This window comes from Pongo abelii, chromosome 19 (assembly GCF_028885655.2).
Source record: "Pongo abelii isolate AG06213 chromosome 19, NHGRI_mPonAbe1-v2.0_pri, whole genome shotgun sequence".
NCBI lineage: Eukaryota > Metazoa > Chordata > Mammalia > Primates > Hominidae > Pongo > Pongo abelii.
In genome coordinates, this window is record NC_072004.2 from 76,344,062 (window position 1) to 76,368,661 (window position 24,600).

Genomic DNA, 24,600 nt, shown 5'->3' on the forward strand with positions numbered 1-24,600 from the left:
CTTATCTTCATCTATAATAAAATAAAGTGGTTGAACCAGATCAGAAATTCTTAATCTCAGCCCACTGGAAACTTCAACAGTTCGCAGAGACCCTGAATGTAATGAAAATATTGGTGTATACGTGCATTTTAATGGGGAAATGGGCCCATGGCTTTCATTAGATTCTCAAAGGGGTCTGTGACTCAAAGAGATATAAACATCTGAACTAGAAAGAAGATGTCAAAGGCCCCTTCCAAATATTTGCTTTTTGGAGGAAAGAGAGAGAGCACGCGCGAGAGAGAGGATGTTGGGGCAGAGCTGAGGCCCAGTGACACTTCAGGAGGGGAGGGTGGATATGGCCTCCAAAGGATGGGGGCTGGCACAGTCCTGGCACCCCCCCTGAGGCTGCCCCTTCTTTCCCTGCCTTTTAGTGCCTCCCTCTGAGTGAGGCTGGCACACCAGTCTTTTGAGGCCCAATGTCCCCAGGTTAATAACCTAGAATTGGCACAAGAGTGGACAGACAAGCCAGGGAGGGCCAGGAACCATGAACCAGCGCGGGTGGGGGCAGCCTCTTCAGGCTTGGGCCGAGGCCTTAGCAGCTGCCAAGCCCTGGCTGGGGCTGCCTGCCATCTCCTCCCCAAATTAGCTTGTCCCCAGTCTCTCAGGAAACAGCACTGGGTTAAATTGGCTCCCTTTCCCTGTTGGACTCAGGGCAGTGCCGAGCAGCACTTGTACCAAATGCTGGTTTTTCTTTCTAATCAAAGCTATTCATAGGGCATTTGTGCAAATCAGGACTCAAGGGGCAGAGGCCTTCAGGCCAAGTGGCTTAATTGAAAGAGAAAGAAATCTGGATTGGGGCTTAATGGACACGAGGTGACTGCGGGCCAGGCGGCTGGAGTGGGCCAAGCCCAGGTGCTGTGCCACAGCGGAGTCTCTGTGAATGTGATCACGGAGTGGCGGTGGAAGCAGTGGAGTGATGAAGCGGGGCCATCCGAGGCAAGGGCGTGCCAGGCTGGGATTTTAACCTGTCCTGGATCCTTCTGACAGTGTTGAGCCCGGGGACAGGGACTTGGGGGGAGAGCTGGAAGCATGTGGCCGTGGGGAGGGGAGGATGGTATAGAGGCCATGCCCTGCTGTTTCAAAGCTCTTCATCTATTTCGTTTGATCTTCATACATCCGGCAATGTCATTATTTCCTTTTTACAGATGAAGAAATTGAGGCCCAGGGAAGTTAGGTGACTTTTCTAAGGTCATGGGTCAATGGGTGAAAGAACCAAGACTCATAGGCAGGTATTTTGGACTCTAAATCTAGTGCTCTTTCCATTACGCCACATTGTGAGTCAGTCACAGGGGGTGAGGGACAGTTAAGGGGGCAGCAGGAAGGGAGCAGCGTTTGTTGAGGGCTGACTGTGTGCCAGGCACATGTCAGCTGCATGACATATGCCGTCTCATTTAATGGCACCATTGTACCTTCCTCAGTAGCTTGCTCATTCACTCCTCACTCATTCATCCACAGTATCTAGTGAGCTAGGCTTAAATGTAATGTTCCATGTGGCAGCGTCTGGAATGAACACACGGAACACACCCTCTCCGTCAGTGTGGCCCCTGCCCTCCCTTCTTCCCTTCCCCGGCCAGTCTTCTTGCACCTTGCTTTCGCAAGGCACGGAGGGCAGGAAAGGACTGGGCACCAGCCACAGCCAGGACCAGGCCAGAGCCGAGGCAGAAGCCAGCCACTCAGGATGGGCCTTCTGGCCTAGGGGACCTGCACCAGCCACTGCTGGGAGCTCTGAGGGCTCTAACCAAAGGCCTGACCCCATCCACAGCTGGCCAGGGACATGGAAACCTTCAAGGGGTGGGCAGGTCAGAAGCCATTTGCCCCTCCTCTGTGGTATGGTTCCCAGCCACCTACTATGCCACCATGGGTGCTAATTCTCTCTTGTTTTACAGATAAGAAAACTGAGGCCAAAGTGGTCAAATGGCTTATTCCAAGACAATCAGTAACCAAAGATACTGAGACGGGAGTGGATTTTCAATGCTCATCTTTTGATGCCAGCTCAGGGTGCTGCCCACAGCTGCACAGCTGGCCCTGATCTGGGCAGCTGCCCCTCGATCGTAGAGCTGCGACTCCAGTTCCCCAGCAGCGCCGCGCCTTGCCCTCCCTCCTGGCCCCCGCAGCTCATAAGGATGCGTAGAGGGGGCGCCGGGGACACAGCATCGGTGGCGACCTTTACATTAAGAGCCCAGAAAGTCCCGGAAGGAAGTGAAAGTCTGTGTGAGACGGGAGGAAAGGGAGAGAGAGGCTGCAAGAACGGGGAGGAGAAGCCAAATGAAAAGGGGCGAGGAGACAAAGTTTCCCCTTCCCTGAGTGAAAGGTCAGCGCTCCTGCTGGGTCAGGGGCTGGGGCTGGGGGTGGGGGTGGGGTGGGGGCGGGCGGGCGTGGCCAAAGGCACAAGGGCCTCAGCCGCGGAGTGGAGTTAGAAGGGAGGGGACCTAGAGGTCAAGGGCAGGGAGGAAGCAGCAGGACAGGGCCTCAGGCGCCACGCTCCTGGCCAGTTGGCACTGTCCACTGGACTTTCCAGCCTGGGACTGCCTTGTGGGCTTGGTGCCTTCCCACAACGCCTCGGGGTCCTGCCCTCTCTGGGCCTTAGTGTCTCTGTGTCTGAAATCCCCACAAGGATTTCAGATCGCCATCCTGCCTCCTGCGGACCTGAGTCCAGGGAGGAGGAGAGTGGGGGGGTCCCTGGGATCCGGTAGGGACAAGGCCTCAGAAGGGAAACTGTGTATAGGACTTGAGGGGGAACATTTGTTGGACACTACTATAATATATACCAGGCACTGTGAGAGGCGCTTCGCATGACTTAATTCATGCCACTCATTTAAGCCACCCGACTACAATGAGGAGGAGAAAACAGGCGGAGAGGGAGGGAGGTGGGAGGCCAAGTGGGCCAGGACAGAGGTGGGGAGACAGAGGAAAGAAGAGGGAGAAGAAGACACTAAGGAAGAAATAGGGAGAGGCAGGTGGAAAGTCAGGAGAAGGAGGCAGAGAGAAAGATCATTTCACAGGTGCTGGGGACAGAGAGGGTGTCCATCCCCTAGCTGGGAAGGGGAGAAGGCAGGAAGCCAGTTTCTGTGTCACTCAGCTTGATGGCTATAAGGACCTCAAGGACCTTCTGATTCTTGGGCCAATGTCCCCTCCCTCCAGTCCCAGTGCCACAAAAGCCTGACCTCTTCTGCTTTCCTGGCAGGTGGAGGTATTTTCCCAGTCGGCTGTCATAGTCCTGGGATGAGGAGGAATTTGGACCAGAGTAATCCAACCTTGCAAATAGCCAAGCCAATTTACCAGCCAGCTGCACAAAGGCAGAGGTGCTGTTAGGTGCCAACGCCTCCTGACAGCTCCCTGTCCTGCAGGGCCTCTCCTGGTAAATTAAGGAATAGTGACTTTGCTCTTTATTTAACAAGTACAGTTGTTTCTCCATATCCATAGGTTTTGGGGAAAAGTGTACTGAACATGTACAGACTTTTTTCTTGTCATTATTCCCTAAACAGTACAGTGTAACAACTATTTATATTTATATAATGTTTACATTGTATTAGGTATTAGAAATAATCTAGAGATGATTTAAAGTATACAGGAGGATGTGCATAGGTTATATGCAAATACTACTCCATTTTATATCAGTGACTTGGGCATCCCTGCATTTTGATATCCATAGGGAGTTCTGGAACCAGTCCCCCATGGATACCAAGAGACAGCTATTATTTACTGACTACCTAAGAAATGTTCAAGGGGCTTGGGATATAATAATGAATAAAATAAATGCCCTGACCTCATGGTGCTTACGTTCTAGTGGAGAGGCAGCAAACACACACACACACATTTCTGTTAACCAGTGAGAAATATGATGGAGAAAAACTAAGCAGTGCAAAGAGATAAAGGCTGACAAATGTGCTATTTTAGTGTGGTGGCTTCTAAAGTACTACCATTTAAGCAGATACCTAAAGGAAGTGAGGGAGAAAACCTGCGGGGAAAGGGTTCTCGGCAGAGGCAACTGCAAGTACAAGGGCCCCGGAGCAGGTGTGTGCTTGGTGTGTCTGAGGTGTCAACGTTCCTATCAGTCTGTGGCTCACTCCCTCATTCACGGGGCAGGTGGATACCTTCAGGGTCTTTCCTGGTTGGGGATGTGGGAGTAGAACCAACCCACTCACCAGCCCTCGTCACCACAGGCCTTTAGGTTGGGGGTGAGCTGCGGGAGTCAAGTGGGCTAAAGTAAGGCAAAAACCGGTCCTATATCTTCCTCCTTCCCCACACATGCACAGAACAAATGTGTGGGGCCCGCATTCTGGTCAGACTGCCTCAAATCCCTGCAAAGGGAGAGCAGAGGAGAGGTGTGGAGGGCTCCCACCTGCCAGGGAAGAAACCCTGCAGGGTCAGGGTCCTGGGAGGGCTGCTTTAATGAACAGGTAAGAGCCCTTTGAAGGTGGCCTATTTAGTGCTGTGCACAATCAGGCACTGGCTTCTTCCCCCAAGTAGGTTACACAGTTTGCCTCCCATCAGGCTCAGGGTCCACATGTGCTCGGCAGATCCGCCCATGGTAGATAACTTCAGAGGAAGCTGGAACCTGGCTCTGTCCCAGTTATGTCAGGTCTCCCATCAGCGGCTTCTGGAGGTGGGCACTTGGCAGCAGCCCTGTGGCTGGGAAGCCCTTCTCCCTATTTGGCTTAAACCCAGGAGGGGGACTCAGCCCAGGCTGTCCAGAGCGGGAGCAGCCAGGTGGCCTAAGGGCAGCCTGTGAAACACACATTCTTGCCCAGTCAGAGGAATGTGCTGTGGGATGAATGGGCAGGGCCTCTGCCTGGGTCCCCTGACATGGAGAGGGTGGCAGAAACCTGGTCTTTGCTCGGCCACCTCATGGCTGAGCTGCCTTCTCTTTGGCTGGGCAGAGAAGAAAGATGCCTGTGTAGGGTGTGTGATCCATCAGAACAAGTGGATGGCCCTCCTGTCCTGCGGGTTTGTGGGCTCCTCACTTTTGCCTTCCCAGCAGCTAGTACAGTGCCAGGCATACGGGAGACATGGAGGAGAATATGGGGCCATGTGCAAACCTAGTGTGGGTATGGAAAACTGCAGGGGTGGCACTGCACCCCTAGACGGCTGACTACACCGGGCCCTGGGCACCCTGGCTCTGAGTGGCCACATAACACGGTGCTGGTGGCAAAATCTGAAGTCAGGCCCACATGGTTTATATGTTGCAGCCACTGCTTAGTAACTGCTTAGTGTGTTTGGGCAACTGGTTTAACTTCTCTGAGCCTTAGGTTCCTCTACTGTAACATGTGGATAAAAATATTCCTGACTATAGTATTGTAATGATTGAATGAGATTAAAGCACTTGGAATGGCGTCCAACACACAGTGGGCACTAAATAAATATTAGCTATTATTATTATTATTATTATTTGAGACAGAGTCTCGCTCTGTCGCCCAGATTGGAGTGCAGCGGCGTGATCTGGGCTCACTGCAACCTCGGCCTCTCAGGCTCAAGCGATTCTCATGCCTCAGCCTCCTGAGTAGCTGGGATTATAGGCGCCCGCCACCAAGCCCGGCTAATTTTTTATTTTTATTTTTAGTAGAGACGGGATTTCACCATGTTGGCCAGGCTGGTCTCGAACACCTGACCTCAAGTGATCCGCCTGCCTCGGCCTCCCAAAGTGCTGGGATTACAGGTGTGAGCCACCGTGCCTGGCCTAGCTATTATTAATTATCATTCACTATCTTAAGACCAGAGATGAGAACTGATGACCCCAGGTAATTGTCAACTCAGATTCTATTTGTCTGTGATGTCATTAGTAAATAATTCTATTACCTCCTGGCATTGTCATACTCATGCCATGATTTTATGAGTCGCCAAGTCTGTGGTCTGCCACATGATAGGCCTCAGCCCCGGGGACCCACTCCCAGTTCCTGGCATGAGGCACGTGAAAGGCCCCCCAAAGGCCCTGGCTCAGTGCCAGCTGCCCCGGCCAGACGCCCATCCATCTGTCTCGCCCCTCCGCCCCACCCTCACCATCTGTCTCTACCAGTGCCCGTCGGTCTGGGTAGGTCTCCAAGTCAGAAGACAAATGGCCCATTATCAGAGGCCATTGTGGAGGGTGATGGATCGTGTGCCATGCAGCCAGGCAGGCTGGGCTGGGCTGGGGGCACGGGCACAGAGTACAAATCACTCGGGAATGAACACTATTCATCATGGCCTGCTGGCTCCAAGGACAGGTGACACCTTCGTGGGCTCAGGGATGTCTCTCCTCCTGAGCATAACGAACAAGTTGATAGAGCCTGACCTGGCCCCAGAGCATGGTGGTGCTGGGGATAGGGCCTTTCCTCTCAGGCCCAGCCTCTGAGCAGCTCTCCTCCCTCCCCATCTCTCTCTCCTAGAACTCCAGACTAATGCTCAAGAACTTACTTCCCCATTCCCCAAGCACAGCTTAACCAACTTTGCAGCCAGATGCTCTGGGCTCCCAGTACCTTCTCGGTTTCCCACTCCTCCCTCCTCACTTCTCCCTGGTCCTTCCGCCAAACCCACCTACTGGTCCTTGCTCACCTCCTGCTGTAGCTCACAGCACTGGCTCTTCTCTGCCAGTTCATACTAACAGTGTCTCTTAATATTCACCTTGAAAATTCCTCCTTCAGGAAGCCTCCCTGGATTTGCACCACCCCTGCCTAGCCTCCCTGCTCCCTCCATCATTATGAGCAATTACTGGCAAGTACCTCCCTTCATTCCAGCTATACAGTAAGCCTTTTAAAAGCCTGCTGAGGCTGAGATAGGGGGATCACCTGAGCCTAGATCTGGGCTGTAGTGAGCTATGAACGTGCCACTGCACTCCAGCCTGGGCAACAGAGACCCTGTCTTTACAAAACAATTTTAAAAAATTAGGCCAGGTATGGTGGTGTGCACGTAGTCCTAGCTTCTCAGGAGGCTGAGAGAGGAGGATTCCTTGAGCTCAGAAGATCAAGGCTGCATTAAATTATGATTGTGCCACTGCACTTCAGCCTAGGTGACAGAGTGAGATCCCATCTCTAAAACCAAACCAAACCAAACCAAACCTAGTACTGGCATGACACTCTACAGTTTACAGTTTGTGAAATATTGCCATAAAACTTAGTGCATTGAATCTCATAAGAGATCCCAGGGGCAGGTAACAGCCCCCCTATCCCTCTACACTTGGGCAAGGTGAGGTTCAAGAGGGGTTGAGGGTATGCTCATCCCTGCGGCTACCAGTACCCGCCCCTAGCCAGGACATGACCAGGCACCTTCTGTGAGCCAGCGCAGGAACCCAGTGTGCCTTCTCCAAGTCCAAGGCTTGTTCCTCTGCCCCCAGGCTCTCCCTAGTGAAGGAACAGCTGGCCAGGAAGCAGCTGCCCTGAGTTGTGGAGGCCTCCTGTCCCCACAGAGCCAGCTTCAGAAATGAAGGCCTCCTGCCTGCCTGCAGACACTTGTGTCTCTTTCTTTGCTAGCATGCGTCTTGCACTCTGCCTCATCGCACATGCATTTGTGGATTCGACGCCCAGACTAGACTGTGAGCCCCTCTTGTTTCCCCCAGTGCCCTGCATGGGGCCTGCTGTGTAGTAAGTGCTTCATGAAAGAGTTGGTGTGAATCAACGAGAGGCTTGAAGACTTAAATAGAAGGTCCACGAGCCTTCCAAAGACACTCAGGTGCAGGGACCCTCTCCATTTTTGCCCAGCAGCAGCCATGCCCAGGACCACACCCAAAGTTTTAAAAGACATGCCCTTGGCAGCCCAAACACCTAGATTTGGGTCCCAGTCACTGCCATGTACTGGCCGTGCAGTGCCATGGGGGTTATGTAACTCTCCCATGCCTCAGTTTCCTCAACTGTACAAATGTTGGGCTTTACACTCTTGTGAGGATGAAATGATTATGCAAAAGCACTCTGTAAATGGTAAAGTCACACAGATATTAATAATATTTGCAGCCATGCTGTCTTTTCTATTGGAGAGATACAGAGCACGGCGCTGGAGACCACAACCAGAAGCTGGGCTGCCCGTGCTCCACTCAGGGCTCTGGCGCTTACTAGTTCTCTGTGCCTCAGTTTTCTTATGTGTAAAATGGGGACAACAGCATCTACTTCAGAGGGACATTGTGCAAATTGGGTTAATACAGCTCCAGTCCTTGATCAGTGCCTGGCACGGGTTAGCACCGTGGAGTATTACACTCTGGGCATTTTTAGCCGCAGACTGTGACAGCCTTTCTTCCTCCCTTGATGCCTCCCCAAGTCACAACTCAGCAGCAAGGCTGGGATGCCTTCCCCTATGCCCACCCTAAAGCAGGGAAGATAACTACTCAGAATCCTTGCTGCAAACTCCTGTGCCCACGGCAGGTGCTACTAACCAACTGCAGCTCTTCCCCACCAACCTTACACCCAACCTCAGGATCCTTCTCAACACAGCACTCGGTGGAGAAGTGAAGAATTGCTTGGAGCCCTGGAGAGGAAATGACTCTGCGAATCCTGCCATAGGGCATGGTTCTGTGTGCAGGCTCTGGGATACCTGGGGTGGGGGGCATTGTGGTGATCCGGAATCTTGCAGGAGGGGGTTGAGGGGACTCACCTGAGATGTTGCTGGCCAGGGAGAGGCTCTCGCAGTGCTGGTCCTGGAGGGAGGCAGAGACGGGGTTCAGCCCCAGAAGGAGAAGGGCCTGCAGGCACAGGAGGCGAAGGACAGATTAGGCAGGTGCCATGAGCCATGAGCCTGTTGCTCCATCACCCAGGAAAACTGCAGGGGTGACACTGCACCTGCTTGCCTCCCCTCCCGCCCTGTCACACATCCAGTCGCTTCCCAGACACCCGCCCCTCATCTCCTCTCTCCTCCTTCTGGGTCCTCTCTGCCTGGAGGATCTGGAGTTGCCCTGCTCATGGAGGGGCCTGGCAGGGAAGCTGACAGGATCAGGAGCCCGGGCTCCTAGGGAAGAGGCGAATTTTACCCCTAGGGGCTGTGTGCTGCCAGAGGAAGCCACCACCATCCCCATGGGATCCTGAACATGCTCCAACGGTGTCCCACCATATACACGTGTGCACGTGCACACACACACACACACACACACTCCCTCCCACCAGCCCGCTGACCACCACGGCTTCACAGATCCCCATGCGTGCACCCACTTCCCTCCCTTCCTCCAGAGCTGGCCTCTTGTTTTGTGAACTGTTTCCTGGGCCCTCATCCCCGCCTGCCTAATTATCCGTCATCACAAATTGTGCCTCACCATTTATCAAGCTCTTGTACATCTGCTGTGGCACTAAATTTTCTCTGGGGCTGGTGTGGCTGTGCCTATTTGCAGATGAGGAAACTGAAGCACAGAGAGGTAAGGGATAAATGTGTCTGGAAAGATGGACACCCTATTCTAGGGCAGACCTTTGCTCTTTAACCTCCCTGAAGGCTCCGTGTCACTCTGCTTCCAGAATTTTAGCCCGGTTGGGAAGGGAGTGGCATAGGCCCTATACCTGGAGGGCTGCCCTTTCTTCAACTAAACCCACCCACACAACCATCGCATTACCCTCCTCCCGACAGGGTTAGAGTCAAGAGAGAGGCCAAGTGTCCAGCCCCCCGTTACGCTGCGTGGGGGAGCAGGGATTTTGTTCATTGCACTCAATTTTGCTGAAGAAATGAATGAATGACATTGTGTTTCTGGTATACAAGAGGCACTCAAGAAGGATATGTTAACTGATCTGAACTTAGTGGTTTTTATTTAGTTGTTGGAGGAGAGGTGGCTGTTTCCCCTGGGATTTGATTCAAAAGGGGTTAAGAAGCTTGAGTGAGGGGCAGGGAGAGGGGACATTGTAACCGGTCCTTCCCTCTGGCTGTGGGGAGCTGGGTGCCCGGCCACCAGCAGAGTTCCCAGACAGGGTGGTGAGCCCGAAGCCCGAGAGGCCTCATGGGAGGCTGCTCTCTTCATTACTTCTCTGCTGTTTCTTCTTGGGGTCTGCTCCTTCTGAGGCCCCCAACCCCATGGCCAGGTGTCTCAGCCCCAGCCCATTTCTGTACCAACTGCAAATTTCACTACAGAGCCTCAGACACAGACCCTTAGCTCTAGAAGCCAGCTTAGGATTTCACAGCAGGAAAATAAGATCGCGAGAGAGGTAGGAGCTTGTCAAGTCCCTTGGTGAGCAGAGCTGCTAGGCTAGGGTGTAGGCTAGAAGCAGGTCGGTGGCCAGCCCAGGCAGCATGCAGCCTTCTCGCGAGGGGCCGGGACTCCACGTGGTGAGGGCAAAAGTGAAGGGAGCATCGAAAATCTTAGTCGTCAAGATACGGAATATTTTAACATAATTATTTTTTTAAAATAAAGATTAACGCCAAAAAATCCATGACGAGCAAAATATCAAAAACTTTTTAAAGGAAAGATAGGCTCAGTAACAGTGCTGGGCCATGTTGGAGCTTGGGGCAAAAAGGGAAAAAGTCAGTAATGATATTAAAATATTATCTATCATGGCCGGGTGCAGTGGCTCATGCCTGTAATCCCAGCACTTTGGGAGGCCGGATCACTTGAGGTCAGGAGTTCAAGACCAGCCTGGCCAACATGGTGAAGCCCCGTCTCTACTAAAAATACAAAAATTAGCCAGGTATGGTGGCGGGCACCTGTAATCCCAGCTATTCGGGAGGCTGAGGCAGGAGAATTGCTTGAACCCGGGAGGTGGAGGCTGTAGTGATCCGAGATCGCGCCACTGCACTCCAGCCTGGGCGACAGAGTAATACTCCATCTCAAAACAAAAAAATTATCTGTTGTGATTACTGAGGTTGCTGGCACCTCCTTCTGGGGTGGGCTTGAGGAAATGCCTCACTTGCTTCACTCCAGTTGGGCCCTACTCATGCACCGTCTTCCCAAGCCAGACTCCATCCCTCCCTCCCTGCCTGCCCCGTACCCTCCAGGGCTGTCCATCCTCTCTTCCCTGGACTCCTCTCCACTCACCCTTTTCGGATCTCAGGACCTTCTCCCTGTCCTTAGAAGCTAACTGACCTGCCTTTTCCATGTTCACCTGCTGGGAATGTTCTCCCTTATCTCACCCCACCCCACCCCACCAGGGCCACCCCCTTTCACGGTACCCACTCCCTCCCACTCCTGTCCCGATGATGAAAGCAGACTCTGCTCCCCTCTCTCCCACCCACATTCCAAGGTCCAGGGGAATAGTGCCCACTCCTCGTCAGAGTCTGGTCCCCACTACCCATGACTCACCCACATGGTCCCCTGAGTCGGTAGTGCCTGAGTTTGTAGTGGCTTTGTTCACTCCATTCCCTTGCTGGTACTCTCATAGCTGTCTCTCTGCCCTGGACCAAGCTCCAGGTTCTGAAGCATAACCCCAGCCCCACACCCCCATCCTGTGCTCTGCACATGGGACACTCAGCAAGATGGCACTAGGGTTAGCCAACATGCGCCTGGGACTCAGGAGTGATGATAACAAACCCATTCATCTCTCTGGCCTCAAGGAACTTCCAACACTTTATTAATCAGTAATTAAACTTCACAGTCTCCAGAGGGATGGAGAAATATCTTTACCCTCATTTTCCAAGTGAAAACGCAGAAGTAGAGAGAGGAGGAGGCCACCAGGCCAGCCGGTGGCTCTTGCCAGCTAAGCAGAAAGCAAAGTGTCCCCATGACAAAGCTGCACTGCCCGCTCAGCAATCAGCAGGGACCCAGGCTCGGCTCTGTCCCCAGAGAGGGGCAGCTCAGATGCTAGGGCCAGAGACCCCTTCTAGAAGAGGACTAGAAATCTTTGCTCCTCGTTTCCCACTCCACATCTGCCCACGCCACCTCCCAACACACACACATGCACACTCACACACACACACACACACTCTCTCTCTCTCTCTCAAACTAGGGCTCCCAGAACCAGCTCAGCCACAGGCAAATTAAAGAAACTGGAGACACTGGCCAGGTGCGGTGGCTCACGCCTGTAATCCCAGCACTTTGGGAGGCCAAGGCAGGCGGATCACCTGAGGTCAGGAGTTGGAGACCAGCCTGGCCAACATGGTGAAACCCCCATCTCTACTAAAAATACAAAAATTATCCAGGCATGGTGGCGTGCCTGTAATCCCAGCTACTCAGGAGGCCGAGGCAGGGGAACTGCTTGAACCCAGGAGGTGGAGGTTGCAGTGAGCCGAGATCGCGCCATTGCACTCCAGCCTGGGCAACAGAGCAAGATTCCATCTCAAAATAAACAAATAAATAAAATAAATAAAAAAGAAAGAAAAGAAACTGGAGACATCCTATTTGACAATATCAGCCCCATTGCCTGACATTCCACTTATCCATCTAATCCTTAAGCTGTGCTTCGTGCTCCGGTCTTTCAGATCCCCCACCTTGAAGGCACATCACCTTCTATTCCCATCCAATTACTTATCATCTCCCAGTATCTGGGATCCTTCTCATGTCTGCAACCCTCTGCCCATGCAGTCTGTGCCACCCCCCGCCCCCGGTCACCTGGTCAACTCTGCATTCTTCAGAGGCCAGTTCCAGGGCCCCTCTGCTTAGTAGTACCTGCTCAACCCTCCAAAGCAAAGCACCTCAATTCTCCCTCCAATGTACCCCTTTTCCCAGTGCACTGTGTACACGCACTGGACCCTGTGCCCGTGAGGCTCACGAGTAGAGCCCTTAGACCAGCCTAAGTGCACGAAAACCACCTCGGCACAAAGCACTTAGGACCCAACACACTAATTAGATGGCAAATATACAGGCTGTAAGTTCTTATTCTCGCATCTTAATGTCCTGGCGTGCACAGAGGAGCAGAGCAAATCTTGATTCGTCAGAAAACAAAGCCCAATGCCAGGCAAAGGGCTAGTCTGCCCTTGGCTGCCTAGAACCCTGACACTTGTGTCCCTCTCTTGAATGTGATGGTTCACACAGCCATTTTCTAAACACAGAGGACTGGCGTTGCATTATGCAAAGAAAAATGCTTCTTAAAATTCCCAAACCAACCTTTCCTCTCCGAAAAGGTCTGCTCTGTAGCAGAATCTGTGCCTGTGCCACCTCTTGCTCTGCGGAAGGTTTGTGAGGGTTTCTGCCTTATTCCTGAATCACACTTCCATGAAAAGTCCAGAGATTTCCTGCATTTTTCCTCCCACCATCCACTGATCTCCTCTTCAAGCTCCACTGTGCTTTTCTATCTCCATCAACAGGCAATTACTGCACTGGCAGGAACAGGCCACCAAAGTTCCAAGGATGTTGTTTGTTTGCCCTTAAAATGGAGAATTTTTTGTTTGTTTGTTTTTTGAGACAGAGTCTTGCTCTGTCGCCCAGGCTAGAGTGCAGTGGTGCAATCTCGGCTCACTGCAACCTCTGTCTCCTGGGTTCAAGCAATTCTCCTGCCTCAGCCTCCCAAGTAGCTGGGATTACAGGCCTGCACCACCATGCCTGGTTAGGTTTTGTGTTTTTAGTAGAGATGAGGTTTCACCATGTTGGCCAGGCTGGTCTCAAACCCCTGACTTCAAGTGATCCGCCGGCCTCGGCCTCCCAAAGTGCTGGGATTACAGGGGTGAGCCACCACGCTGGGCAAAAACAACAAAAAACAAAACAAAATTAAAAAAACACAGAATTCTTAACCTGGGGAGCAGGCAGTGTGAAGATATGCAAATAAATGCAGTTGGTGTGCGTGACGAAAACCATTTTCCTGGGGAGGGTTCTTGGCTTCCTCCACTTCTCACCAACAACCAGCACCCTGAAACAGCGGGAACTACAGTCAAAGCATATGGTAAATGGGGTGAACTGAACATGTCATCTTCTCTGAAATCAAACCAAAGTGCTTTTGGCCTTTCTCGGATGCCTCTTGCTCCTCCACTCCATCACCACTCCCAGCCACTGGCGCTCCTTTCAGAACCAAGTTTTCAAGACTTCATGTGATTTACTATCTTCCAACTAGCAGAGAAAATCAAAACGGCACTGAAGCTGAAGCTGGCAGAGCACGAGGTTCACTCACTGGCTAATGCCTCACTTCCGTGCACCAGCCTGGCAGCCCCAAGGCTCCAAATAAAACTTGCGGCTCAGCTACAAATCTCTCCACTCACCAAAGAGCCAAACCTTCAAGGTTAAAGTCTGAGGCCAAGGGTGTGTGTGGCTCAATTATAGCATCTCGCAAAAGGATTTTCCAAAGATCTAGTGGGTCCCTGGCATGGAAGGGAAAGCGGACCGGGCGGGTATCATGCTCCCATTTTAAGTCTGGGGTAGTTGATGTGCCCAGTGTCACATAACTGTTTCTAGTAGCTGGGATTCAGTAAGCAGGTACTCCTGCTGTCTTTCAAGGAGATGAACCGTGAAGAGAGTCGCGCCCTCTGGCTGGCCAGGCGCAGGTCAAGACAGTGCCTTAGCAGAAGGGATGGGCAGAGGTGAGGAAGGTGGTGCAGGAGTCTGTGGCGGGGGTGGAGGGCCAGGTTCTGACATAGTCTGCTCCAGTCTGCTGCAGCTGCTACCCCCACCCCCACCCCCAGGGCCAGCACAGATTGGGGCTGGAATGAAGCTGCCATCCCAATTCCCAGTGTGATTTTGGTATAAAGGTTAATCACACCCAGAAAATGCTTATTAGAGACCATAAATAACCGTGTTGCTGAAGCTCAGTTTGGTCTTTAAGGCACAAAAGTGCAATTTCCTTTGATGTGATGATTCGGTAATTAACCTTTTGGGGAGGGTCCTGAAGGCCACTGGAGGGAGGGAGGGGTGGCCTGGAGGCAGCTGAGGCATCTCAGGCCTGGTTCCTACAAGTTCCTGGGGAACAGGGAAAAGGGAGCCTGTTTTCCCTCTCCTTTCACAGCTAGCACTGATGCTCAGCTTGGGAGAGTCCCCAGAGCCCCCAGGGGTCAGGGACCGCGCTGGCCTTTGGCAGAGCCACAGCTGGAGAGCCATCCTTCAACACGGTCCCTCACCCTTCTCCTGAGCCCCAAGGCAGTCCTGCCACTGCCTGTGTGGCTTTCGGTGAGTCACCTGACTCCTCTGAGACTCAACATCCTCATCTGCGAAGTGGGGGCAATGTGGTCTTTCTTACCCACTTCACTGGGAGATGGGCCATTTGGGGGGAACCAGGAGAGCCGCATCTGCAATGTAAAGTCCCTACAAGCATCAGCAGGGCCATCAGCCCGGCTTGGCTGTTCTGGGCCCCAGAATGCGCCTCCACTGCAGAGGGCTGGCCTGGAGCAGCTTTCCTGATGTCCCTTCCGGGCCCTGGGGGAGGCCCCGCAGGCAGGACCTGGCCTCTCGTCATCTTCCGCTAGGTCCTTCTGCCTTCTCAGGAAGCCTTGCTTTGGGAAGGAGTTTTTCCGCTTAAAAGGTAAGTTGCTTTTTTGGTTTGAAATCCACTGGATTGAGTGGTGTCTCCAACCCCCTTGGTGGTCTGGGATCCTTCATTCAAAGAGTCCAGGACTAAGTACATGATTTGGAAAAAAGGAAAGGAACTCAGAAGAGATGGGGAAGGACAGACAGACACACACATACATGATGATGGCAAGATGAGGCACAGACTGAGGGCAGGGGGACCATGGAGTTTCAGATGGGGTCAGCACCGTGCCCATGAGGGCAGGCTTCCTGGGGGAGGTGAGCTGGAGGTCGGGGCAGAGTGGATGTGGCTGTCAGAGGGAGGGAGAGGGCCTTCCCAGCAAGGGGAGGGTCCTGAGCTTGTGGGGGTGTGGCAGGCTGCCTGTGGAGGGCCTCAGACACTGGGCTGAGATGGATCCAGTCGGCCTGGAGCACCATGGCAGGTTCCTGAGCAGTGAATTATCCCAGCTTGTCACCCTCATCATCCCAGCGAGACAGCCGACAGTCATCTGCTCCACAGAGGTGGTTCAGCAGGTCAGAGTGAAACCAGCCCTTGTTGCCTTCCCTGGTCTGGGAGACTCTGGCAGACCCTGACACGGGGCCCAGAGAAGCCCTTGACTCTCCAGTGTGGCCAAGATCGAAGCTCTCCCTGGTGACCCCAGAGGCAAGGGCCCCAGCCCACACTTTCCATCTGCTGGCCAAGGTCCTGGGTCCTGGGGTCCTGCAGGCTCCATAATCCCAATATCCGACCCTTCTGACTCTGCTTTGCTTTGCATTGTGTTCAGGTGGAGCCTATTTTAAGCAAAGGCAAGAGAAGAAAATCTAAATGCGAAAAAGAAATGAGGTCATAAATGAAGATTTCTCTAAAAAGCTGGGTCCGCCGTTGCATTTAAATACTGGGATCTGGTTTGCAGAAATAAAGCATCGGTGCAATCAACTCTTCAGAAACGTCTCTGTACCTACGGGGGATAGATCTGTAGTTACGGACTAATTGAATACAAGAGCAAGGCAGGCCCCACACGCAATTGTGTGGTTTCTGCAGAATTTCTTGCTACAGAAGTGCCAAGCGGAGGGGTCAGTGGGGGACAGACTTGCAAGATGTGTACCAGCAGAGGGGCACCCTCATGGGGCACCTTTTTCCCATCCACCCACAGGTGGAGACCAGCCAGAGTAAAACTAGACTAGGGACAGAGGACAGCGATGCCAGGGGTCCTTTCTCAGCCCTCTTGACTGCCCAGGCTTCTCCCCGTCCCGCCTCGGGCCTGGCCCTCCTCCCACAGCCTCTTTCTGTGACAGCCACAACCAGTTCCCATCTCAAGGCAAAGAGCCAGTGCTTCCCCTCAAAGTGGGTGAGCACTGAAAGATTATTCCAGGCAGGCGAGAAATAATTTATTGTTACATTTAATTAACTTAAATTGCTGTTGTACAGAGAAGAAAAAATGGAAAGGAAAATCTCCTGCCTACAGTTAAGGGAGGGGGGATGCCTGGGTGTTCCCCGCCCCCAGCTTTTCTCCCTGGGGCCCCTGCTCAGGGTGCCCCCGCCCGCCCTCCCTGCTACTTCATGCCTCTGCTCCCCTAAGAAAACCTTGCAGCAGGGCTAGAAATAGTGGGTCACCTGCCTCCCCCACCCCAGGGCAGCAAGGGCCATGAGACCCCAGCTCCAGAGTCACATACACCCCTCCAAGGTTCCAGATGTACTGTTATAAGCTTGGGTTATAAGCTCCCTGTGGGCAAGGTCTGTGTTTGGCTTTTTTTTTTTTTTTCTGAGACAGAGTCTCGCCTTGTCGCCCAGGCTGGAGTGCAGTGGCACGATCTTGGCTCACTGCAACCTCTACCTCCTGGGTTAGATTCTCATGCCTCAGCCTCCTGAGTAGCTGGGATAACAGGCACCCACCATCACACCTGGCTAATTTTTATATTTTTATTAGAGATGGGGTTTCGCCATGTTGGCAATGCTGGTCTCGAACTCCTGACCTCAGATGATCCACCTACCTCGGCCTCCCAAAGTGTTGAGATTACAGGCGTGAGCCACCCTGCCCAGCCCGTGTTTAGCTATTTCTGTATCCTCAGTGGGGCCCGATACAGAGCAGGCCCCAACATGTTTGTTGAATAAATAAATGACTGAATGAATAAGTGAACAGATGGGTTTTCACTTTCTGCCCCCTCTGACCACGGGGTCTCATGATGATTCCCAGCAGGAGATTGTGGGGTGCCTGTTTCCTTTTTCTCATTTTCCTCTCTATTCCTCCTGCTCAGCAGGAGCTCCCTCTCCTCTCCTTGCTCCCGCCATAGCCCCGCGCCTTGGACTCCAGAAGGGTGTGCTAGAGGAAAAAGCACTCTGGGTGGGAAGCACAGGGCTGACTCTGCTGAACTTGCTCTGTGATGGTAGAGAAGTCACCTCCCCACCTCAGTTACCTCACCTGTAAAATGGGGAGGTCACTGTGTTCTCTATATTCCTTTCCAGTCTGAATATGCCCTGGCTCCAGGCTGTACAGGAGAGTAGAAATTCAAATCTCTAAACTTGGGGCTGGAGAGATGCTTGTTGGAATCTTTTATCTGCCCCCTCCTACCTGTGTGACCTTGGGAGAATCACCGAACTTCTCCGAGCCTCATTTTCCCCATCTGTAAATGGGGCTGATAGGGATAAAATATTCACATCCCAAAGCTCCTGGAGAGATTCAACAATATGGTGCATATAAAACAGCATGGGGCCGGGTGTGGTGGTTCACGCCTGTAATCCCAGCACTTTGGGGGGCCGAGGCAGGCGGATCACGAGGTCAGGAGATCGAGACCACGGTGAAACCCCGTCTCTACTAAAAATACAAAAAATTAGCTGGGCGTGGTGGTGGGCGCCTGTAGTCCCAGCTACTCGGGAGGCTGAGGCAGGAGAATGGCATGAACCCGGGAGGCGGAGCTTGCAGTGAGCCGAGATCGCGCCACTGCACTCCAGCCTGGGTGACAGAGCGAGACTCCATCTCAAAAAAAAAAAAAAGAAAAAGAAAAAACAGCATGGGGCTAGGTGTGCAGGCCACACAAATGGTCACCACTCTGTTACTCAACTTTGCACGTTCTTCCTTCCTGACTTGGCCTTTCTCCCCAGAAGTGCCCCTTGCCCAGCCCCCTGCCCACTCAGGGCATGTACCCCACTTCCCAGCACCACTCTTTCCCAGAAGCCAGCAGCAGTCACCTACAGGAGTGGAGTGTACATCCAGGTCAATTATATGGATTTGCTAAGCATGGGGGCAGGGGGTGCCCAGAGCGTAGCTCCCATCCTCCTTGTCTTCCCTCCATTTCTGCCTCTCATGCATTCACTTACTCCCCGTCTTGGTATGATCTGCTCCCAAATTCACTCATGAATATGTTCTTGTATCCCGTGCCTTCTCGACCTCCTGCCTCTCTCCTCCCCATCTTCCTCTCTCCCTGTCTTAACCACCCTACCTTTCTCAGTCTTCCCTGGCTTCCATTTTCCTCCCTCCCTTCTTCCCTTCCTTTCTTTCTTCCTTCTTTCTTTCTTCAGCTTTAACTGAAGGCTTGCACAATGCCAGGCCCTGTGAATTTCTTCATTTAATCCTTCTCGATCCCTGCAAGTCAGAGCCTTTACTATCTCCCCACTGTTCAAACGAGAGACTGGTACACCCGGAGACGGTAACTTACTTACCCAGGGTTTTGACTGCAGTCACTGGAGGGACTGGGATTGGAGCCATGCTCCTGCCCCTGGGCAGCACAGCCTGTTTCCCTGCCTGCTCTGCCTGCCTTCCCTTCCCTCCTCTTCCTCGTCACAAGCCTGGATCCTCCAAAAGACACATGGGTACAGGTTTCCTTTGCCTTTCAAACTCTGGCTCCTGGCTGCAGCCCAGCTCCCCCAGAGCTGGCAGTGGGAACGAGGGGGCGGACACCAGTAGGACCCTGCCAATGGATGGGACTCAGGAAGGGCTCTGTTTGGCTCTCACAGAAGAAGGGAGCCCAGCCCGGGGTTCTGATCCAGTGCCTGCCCCTGGGAGCTGTTAGCTGTGAGTGGCTCCCAGACACTGGGAAACCGTCCCTGAGTGGGTGGGAGGCACAGCCGAGGTGTGGGGACAGCCGCAGAGACACCAGCTACGCAGGTGACACTATCAGCTGTGCTCTCGGCTCAGCCGCTCTCTGACAAGTGTAAAGTGAGGGGGATTTCGGTGTCGGCAGAGGAAAGATGTCCTTTATGGAGCTGCGTTTTAAAAGGGATTTAAAGACGGCCAGGAAGGAAGAGTGAAACTGGTGGCTGGGAATTAGGTTCTATTTTATTTAAAAATGCTAAAGGCTTTGGGGCTGTTTTTCCTGGAGAAACGACTGCCTTCTAAGGCCAAAGGTCAGTTTAAAGAGGGCTGCTGGACCACCAAACCCCACCGAACAGGGATATTTAGGGCAGAAATTAGGACTAACCAGACTTGTAAAGGCAGTGACTTAGACAAAATCAGAATTTCCAGACAGTGCTTGACACCTGACCTGGGAGACAGAAAATCCCATTTCTCACACCTCACCCCCAAAATTGGGGTTCAATAGGCCTGTGGGGAGCTCAGGGACCCTTATGTTTTTTAAATGTGTTCCAGTGATTCTGAAGCATCAACAGAAGTGAGGATAACTCAGCCAGCTCAGAGATTCTCACCTGGAGGCCATTTTGCCTCCCGGGGGACGTTTGGCGATGTCTGAAGATATTCTTGCTTGCTATAATCAGGAAGGGGGAGGTGCGACTGGCATTTAATGGGTAAAGGCCAGGAATGCTGATAAACATCCTAAAATGCACAGGCCAGCCCCCACAGTGAAGGATTATCCAGCCCCAAATGTCAATAGTGCTGAGGTTGGGAAGCCCTGGGTTGGAGGGTTGCAATGCTCCATCCCAGCTTTGAAGACACTTGCCTGCCTGCCCATTATGGGGGCGGGGGAGGGGAGGAAGGTGGCTGTAGAGGGGACCTTGGGAAGAGTGTGGGATTACAAGAGAGAGGCACCTTCAAGGCAGGAAGGGGACCTGGATTGCACTCTTCTTGCTGAATGCCCTGTGGGACCTTGGATCAGTCAGTCTCCCACCTCCTGGCCTCAGTCTGAGGGCAGCGGACTGGTGGAAATGACCTTTCCTGGCCAGCTGGGCAGATGGGAACTCTTTCCCCTCACTCACTCTGTCCTGGCCCTGCTGGGTCAGCTCCTCTAGATCTCCTCCTGCAGGGGGTGCCTGGGAGATGCAGGAAGGTCTGCCTGCTGATGCAGCCAAAGTTGAGGAATGAGGCAGCCCAGAAAGAGCTCGAACAGCAGCCTCTTCCCAGAGTCAGAGAGCTGAGCTCACCCAGCCGAGGCTCCACCAGAGCCTCCCCAGGGCCGGCACCTCAGAGGCAGGAGGCAGAGCTGGGTCCTGGGCCTTGGAGAAGTGGGGTTCCTTTACCTTGTATGAGTGTGGGGACAAGGGGTAGAACAGCGTGGGGCTAAGTCCTATGAGCTTTGGGGAACCCACACAGAGCAAGGCTGCCCTTGCCCCACTAGGGGCTGCGACCACTGATCATGGGTCCTCAGCTCACTTTGTCACCAAGTGCAGATTGATGAGTGTGACAAGGAGGGGGAAGGGGCCTGCTCAGAACCCGCCACTGGGTAAGGGGTCTGAGTAAACCAAAGAGTTTCCTCCTCCTGGACAAGAGTTCTTCCTTCTTCTGTCACCCAGCCTTGGCTGCCGGAAAGAGCCACTACATCACTCACATCCATGCAATGGAGACACACAAGTGCAAGAAGCATGGCAGGAAGGCCAGGCTGTGTGAAGGGTGAACCAGAGATCTGGGCCAGGCAGTGAATTCTGGCCCCAAAGGAGGGCTTTAGGCCCACGCTATTCAAAGGGTGGTGAGTACTGGTCCGACTGGTCAAGTTTGCCAACCTACCAACAATTGGTTCCTGGTCTACAACTTGAGAAGTACAAAACTGGAGAGTAAGCATTTCATGTGAATCCATCCCTGCGGTGACATCCGAGCATGTAGTCAAGACTCATCTCATCAAACAGGGTCTAGACCAATTCAGATGCTGTCAGACTTGCCAGGTGAATCACGTGGTGCAGGCTACACAGCAGGACCACATGCCAGTTGGCCATGGATTGGAAAAATCCATGTCGTCCTTCCCCACAGCTGGTTTGAGAGCCCTGCTTTAGCTGGAGAACAGAGTGTGATGCCTGGCTCACCAGGGAAGGCCTCATGGAGGAGGCGGGTCTTGAGTGATAGTTGGGCTTAGTTTTGAGGGGAGTCCTGGGGTGGGACTCCCACCCATGAAAATAGCAGGTCTCACTGACCTTTGGTGGGAGCAGGCCCCTTGCAGTAGCACAGGCATTTCCTCTTTCATTCTGCATTGTGGTCGTTCCAGTAAAGAGGACACAAAGGTCCAGAGAGGTCGTGTGATTTGCCCAAGGTCACCCATCCAGGAAGTGGCAGAGTCAGCTCCAATCCTAGGCCTCCTGCCCTGTCAGCTTTAGGGACTGTGGTCCTTCCTCCAGGATGCATGTGAGCCCCACCACTCCTAGGCACCCCCCGCATTTCACAGCCTTGCAGCAGCTTCCACGGTCAGGCCATGAGGCCCCAGCCATCAGGAGAGAAAAGACGCCCCAGGCTGCCCCCCCACACCGACTCACAAGGAGCTGGAGGGGTGGGATGCCAATGGACGGGATCTCACGAAGGTACCAGGAATGCCAATGCTCTTGGCATCCCTGCCTTGCCTGGCTATTCCTGCCTCATGACCAGCAGAACCAGGACAGCACCACGGAGGGAACCCCAGGATGCCACCAAGGCCACCTCCCCAGTCCCCATTTGGAGGTTAAAGTGCCCTGACCCTTCTCTCTGGAGGCCCCAGCTTCTGAGACCTTCTTGCCCCTTTGTTTCTAAGCCCAGGGCCACAATTCCCTCTAGCAACATCTCCCACCATCCCTGTCCAGAACCGCTCATGAAGCAACATGCTGCCCTTGCGTGCACGCGGACAACGCCCCCAGTGCTATGGGGACCGGAGGCGGAACACAGGGCAGTGCTGGAATCTTTTAATGTTACTAAGCCGCGCTGCTGCGTACCCCTTGATAAGCCGTTGAGTCACAAATCCACACGCGGAGGCAGAGAGGGACCTATCTGTCTGGCTTGTCACTTGTGTCTTCTGTAGCCATAGCACTTCCACACTCAGACAGACGTTCATCGGGGAGTGGGAGCCGGGAGAGACCCTCCATTTACTTCAGCATCTACTGTGCACCTACTGTGTGCACAGTTCTGGACTAAGTTCTGGGCACACAGAGGTTTTGTTATTTTTTTGTTTTGTTTTGTAAGGGAATCTTTCTGGTCTAGGCAGAGCTCATAATCTACGGTGGGAACAAGGGCTCAGGTTAGATGTGGGTCACCAGGGGCCCATGTGGAATCTGGTTAGTAGGTGTTTTTGAGCCCCCTGTGGGGGGGACACATCAAAGAGCTGTAAGACCCCATGTTGTGGGACAGCCCAGGATCCACGATGAGCTAGAGGCTCACACCAGGGGATGGGATGAGCTGAGAACAAAGGAACAACCAGTGAGAGACAGATTTAGATTGGAGGGCTTCCTGGAGGAGGAGGTGGGGGCAGTTCAGGAAGACTTTGGTGGACATGACAGACAAAGATTGGCACAGAGAGACTCGGGGGCAGAAGCTCCTGTAAGAGAAGTGTCATATATGTATATTCTGCTGGGTGGGGGTTGGCAGGGGAGGAAGGAGAACAGTGCGACTCAGGCAGAGGGCCAGGGGTGAGGAGCAAGAGATTAGGGGAGCGTCAGGTTCTTTCCCCTCTAGAAGGGGATGGGAGGACTCAATGGGGTCATTTGTGTAGGCCTTAGTGCAAGAGCAGCTCAGTAAATGGCGCACCTGGCCAGTGAACAGTGTACCTGCTTAAAAGAACCTGGGTGGCGTAGGCAAGGGACAAGAGCAGAGTTGGCAGAAAGAGGAAAGGGAAGGGCGTGGCTCAGACCAAGATCAAGCCCAGGATGCAAGGACCAGCCTCCCTCCAAGGACCAGCCTTGTCCTACCTGTCTGGGAAGATGAAGGAGTGGCTGAGCCTCTCGGGCTCCCAGCCACGCATGGGCAGCTGAGGGATGCTGGGGAGGCTGTCTAACCTGCTAGTCACTCACCCGGCTAAGCCCGTGGTCCCCGGGTGCCCAGCTGCTCCTCTGGAAGTCAGCCTCCAACCCTGGCCTTGAGGTGGCATCGCACACCTGCTGTGCAGGTCTGGCTGTGCTTAGAGGAGAGGAGAGGTGGTGACCACACAGTGGCTTCTGAGGGGGGTGGCAGGTGCGGGTGTTAGGAACACTGCAAAGTAGCTCACTCGCCAGGGTCCCAGCGTGTGTGTGTGTGTGTGTGTGTGTGTGTGTGAGAGAGAGACAGAGAGAGAGAAACAGAGAGAGAAAAAAAAATGCCCACTGAGAAACACGTAGGCCCACAGAGGCAACAGATCCTGTCCCTTCTGCACCCTGCTTCTGGGGAGGAGGAGCAGCCCTGGGGGCAGTGGAAGAGAGTGGGATCATGGTGGGAGCTCATCTGGGGCATCCCTGCGCCGAAGGCTCTCCTGACAGCTGAGGATGGCTTTGGGCACCCAGGCACCAGGATAGGGATGGGTGGAGGAATTCTTGTGAGAAGAGAGAGGAAGTTTCCAGGAGATGCCACTGCTGGCCTCAGAACCCGGGCATAGGCTCTCTTGGATGCTAGGGAGAAAGTTAAAAGCAAGAATGACCAAGGCAGGCAGGCAGGTCTTTTTCTTCTCCCTCCCCTTTTGCTTCTCTCACTGTCTGTCTGTCTGTCTCTCCGCATCTTCTATAAGAATGAAATCACCCACCTTGAGCGAGCCCTTGGGCACCCTGCCAGGCCTGTGCTCTGAGTGCAGTCGGGTCCCCAGTGCAGGGGGCCTGGACCTGTAACGACTGTGCCGCAGATGGCCCTGGACTCTCCTGCAGCCCTTCCCCCAGGGTAAAACCCCTCCTGGACCCAGTTTGCTTTTCCAGCCCACCCAGCCCAGCCCCTTGTCCCCTGGCCACACTCCTTTTCCCTGTCTCTGTGCACAGGCTCCCCACCCAGCCTCGTACCTCTGGCCTCTGCTGAGCTAGGAAGGGCTTTCTAGAAATGAGCCCTTCACACACCTTGCCAAAGAAGCTGGGAAAACAGGGAGGGAGAGATGGATGGCTCACAGAGGGAGGGCACCCCCCACTGGAAATGGCAATGCTGCAGCCATCACTTGTCCTAGCCTTTCACCCCAGGCAGGTGCCTTTCAGCTCTGTGGGCTTTGGTACTGACCAGGGATGATGACCAATATATTGTCCCAATTCTCCTAAAGCCCCT

The 24,600-nt window shown here is 53.5% G+C and overlaps 1 protein-coding gene across 4 annotated transcripts in view; it reads right to left on the reverse strand.

Moving 5' to 3' along the window:
• The window catches only part of CRHR1 (corticotropin releasing hormone receptor 1), a 52,891-nt gene that overhangs the window by 21,686 nt on the left and 6,605 nt on the right, over positions 1-24,600 (reverse strand). For all 4 annotated transcript variants that reach the window (XM_024235389.3, XM_054537164.2, XM_024235391.3 and 1 more), the window contains exon 2: positions 8,593-8,680. In XM_024235389.3, the coding sequence (XP_024091157.2) occupies positions 8,593-8,680 (88 nt within the window). The remainder of the gene's footprint in view (positions 1-8,592; positions 8,681-24,600) is intronic.